The 3226-nt window shown below is 48.3% G+C and overlaps 1 protein-coding gene across 1 annotated transcript in view; it reads right to left on the bottom strand.

The window, feature by feature from the left end:
• Positions 1 to 3226, bottom strand: part of LOC106805560 (AP-3 complex subunit sigma-2-like) — a 19343-nt gene that overhangs the window by 11945 nt on the left and 4172 nt on the right. Inside the window, exons 4-5 of the mRNA XM_014807208.1 lie at positions 2811 to 2882; positions 2157 to 2264 (exon numbers count right to left, since the gene is read on the bottom strand). Coding sequence (XP_014662694.1) covers positions 2157 to 2264; positions 2811 to 2882 — 180 coding nt within the window. The remainder of the gene's footprint in view (positions 1 to 2156; positions 2265 to 2810; positions 2883 to 3226) is intronic.

Consider the following 3226-nt stretch of genomic DNA (forward strand, 5'->3'; position numbering starts at 1 on the left):
CGACGCTGGGTGCGTGCGTGCATGCGCACAGTGTGCGTACGTGTGTGTGGCACGTGTGCGTGCGCTGTGTGTGCAGCGTAGCACGTGCGTGCGTGTACACGTACAGCGTGCTTGCGTGGCGTGCTGTACGTAAGACATAGGCGTGCAGCAACGCTGCGCTGTGGCGACGTACACGCTGCCGTGTGTACGTGGCGTGCGTGTGTCGTGCGTGGTGTGTGTGCACTGGCTGTGTGGTGTGCGTGCTGCCACAGTACAGCGTGGCGTTGCGTGCGTGTTCAACGGTATCACGTGCGCTGCATGCGTGTGTCAGCCTGCTAGCACGGGGTGCCCGCTGCGTGCGTTGCGCCGCGTTGTGTGTGTGTGTGTGGTGCGTGTGTGTGTGTGTGTGCTGTAATGCTGTGCTGTGTGTGTGTGTCGCGTGTGGCCCGTGTGCGCATGTGTGTGATGTGGAGGAAGGAGGTGTGTAATGTGTGTGGTGTGTGTCGTGTGTGTGTGTGTGTGTGTGTGTGTGTGTGCGCGCGTTGCGTTGCACCGTGCGTGCATGCGTGTGTTACGTACATAGGCGTGCACAACGTGGCGTGTGGGCAGCGTACACGTGCGTGTGCTAGCGTCGTGCGTTGTGCGTCGTGTGTGTGTGTGGCACGTACACGTGGCGTGCCGCGTGCGTGTTCACGTAGCGACCGTGCCTGCATGCATGTGTACGTAGCACGGTGCTGGCGTGCCGTGCGTGTTGGTGTGTTGCTGTGTTGTGTCGTGTGTGTGTGTCGTGTGTGTGTGTGTGTGTGTGTGCCGTTTGTGTGTGTGTTCGTGTCGTGTGTGTGTGTGTGGTGTGTGTGTGGTGTGGCGTGTGCGTGTGGCCATGTGTGTGTGTGTGAGGAGAGGTGTGTATTGTGTGTGTGTTGTGGTGGTGTCGTGTGTGTGTGTGTGTGCGCGCGTGTGCGTTGGTCACCGTGCGTGCGCTGCGTGTGTACGGTACAATAGGCGTGCACACGTGCGTGTGGCACGTACACGTGCGTTGGCTGTATCGTGGCGTGGCGTGTGTGCGTCGTGCTGCTGTGTGCACGTACAGCGTGCGTGCGTGCGTGTGTCGTAACGCAGGTGTGCGTGCGGTGCGTGCGTGCGTGCGTTGTGTGTTGTGCGGTGCTCGTGTGTGTGTGTGTGTGTGTGTTGTGTGTGTGTGTGTGGTGTTGTGTGTGTGCTTGTGTGTGTGTGTGTGCAGCCGTACACGTGCGTGCGTGCGTGTTCACAGTACACGTGCGCATGCTAGCGTGTGTACGTAGCAACGTGGTGTGCGTCGCGTACGTGCGCGCGCGCGTGTGTGTTGCTGTGTGTGCGTGTTGTGTGTGTGTGTGTGTGTGTTATGTGTGTGCTGCTGTGCCGTGGTGCGTGTGCGGCATGTGTGTGTGTGAGAGAGAGTGTGTGTGTGTGTGTGTGTGTGTGTGTGTGTGTGTGTGTGTGTGTGTGTGCCCGTGCGTGCGTGCGTGTGCGTGTGTGCATGTGTGAGAGAGAGAGAGAGGGAAGTGTGTGTGTGTGTGTGTGGCGTGGTGCGCGTGCGTGTGTGTGTGTGCGTGCTGTGTGCATGCGTGCTGTGTGCATGCGTGCGTGGCGTGCGTGCGTGTGCTGTGCTGTGTGTGAAGCGCGTTTACCAACTGCGTATTCCGAACAATATGCGTGGGTCAAACGGTTCCTGAGTTATCATTGACCGTAGCGAAATGTTGACGGACGGACGGACAGACGACGACCCATGGCAATAGCTCAGCTTGACGATGTCAAGGTGAGCTAAAAATTAGTGTCAGGTAACTACAGGCACTTGTATGGTGTGAGTATTTTTAAATTACATTCTTGCGAATCTCAAGATAGCACGCATACATTTGCTATTCACTTAATGTTTTATGGCCCATAACAGCACAAACTCAAAATAATTTTCAAGCTGAAGTGATCAGTACTACCCTAAAAGGTGAGACTAAGTTTGTCTAAAATTATTCGAAGAAGAACCAATTTAACAAGCCACTCATGTTTTTCTCCCTTTGGGTATATCTTCACACCCTATTACAATAATTCTGACCATGCCAATTTATATTATCTAAAGTATAAGCAAGGGTAAAGAAAATGGGAAGGCTTGCAGTTTCTGCATTATTAGTTATTTCTGTACTTACTTCGTTTTTCTCCAGCTTGTTCTGGGCCTCTATTTGTGTGACTATCTCATTCATGTTGGTCTCTAAAACCATCCCACCCATCACAACCTCGGATAGAATGTACTGCACCTAGAAAACAATTTGCATCTGAATATTTAGTCAAATTTACAGCAACAAAAAGCATGTTATTATGGTTCTCTCAGCTTATAAAATAACATAGGCCTAATAAATTTGATTATGTATGCATAATGTATGCAAATGATCGTGACCATGATGTAGGCATACATTTTTAAGTCAGCTAAATTAGCAGGAAAACACGTAAAGTTTGTAACATGTGAGGAAGTGACTGTCTATTGTCACTCTATTATTTGCCTCATTTTTATATGAAAATCAATGTCAGTAATGTAGTATCCAGTTTTTTATTTGAGATATAGCAATCTCACTAGCACAGCAGTTCTTCAGTTTCCTAGCTTATTTATAATAACAAGATTGATAAGGAAAACAACATTGAGGTTACATCATAAATGTCAGTATACAGGAACCAAGTAACACTAAATGTTATATTTAATATTTTTTTATTTTTGACCAATAATATTAATTTTGGTAAGGAAAAACTTCATTACGGTTACATCCTAAATGTCAGTATGCAGGAACTGGGTAATAAAAATTATTTACCTTGTCTACATGAAATATTAAGTCCAATTCACAGACATTTTCAAAACACTTGTCTAAAGTTTCCACAAACACCTGAAATAAAACAAAATGATTTGCACCATTAATTTAAGAAATAATATCTACTCATCCCCTCACAAAATAACCTATTAAACAAGTGCCGCAGCGTGTATGTGAACACATTTGGGACTAACAGGGTTTACTAGAATCCCACCACTCCACCACAGAGTCACCGCAGTAGACGTTAGATGAGCGCTGTCGCTTCGTGGCAACTTTCATAACGATCCCAACGAACATTCTTTTGAGAAGGTTCCTGATACCATCCCTGTGCATTCCACTGTTTCGGGATGGCGCGTACGTTTAATAGTTGTTGCTACTACGTATGATGGGAGCTTCCATGTTTAATCTGAAGACACTCT

This window comes from Priapulus caudatus, unplaced genomic scaffold (assembly GCF_000485595.1).
Source record: "Priapulus caudatus unplaced genomic scaffold, Priapulus_caudatus-5.0.1 Scaffold117, whole genome shotgun sequence".
Classification (NCBI taxonomy): domain Eukaryota; kingdom Metazoa; phylum Priapulida; class Priapulimorpha; order Priapulimorphida; family Priapulidae; genus Priapulus; species Priapulus caudatus.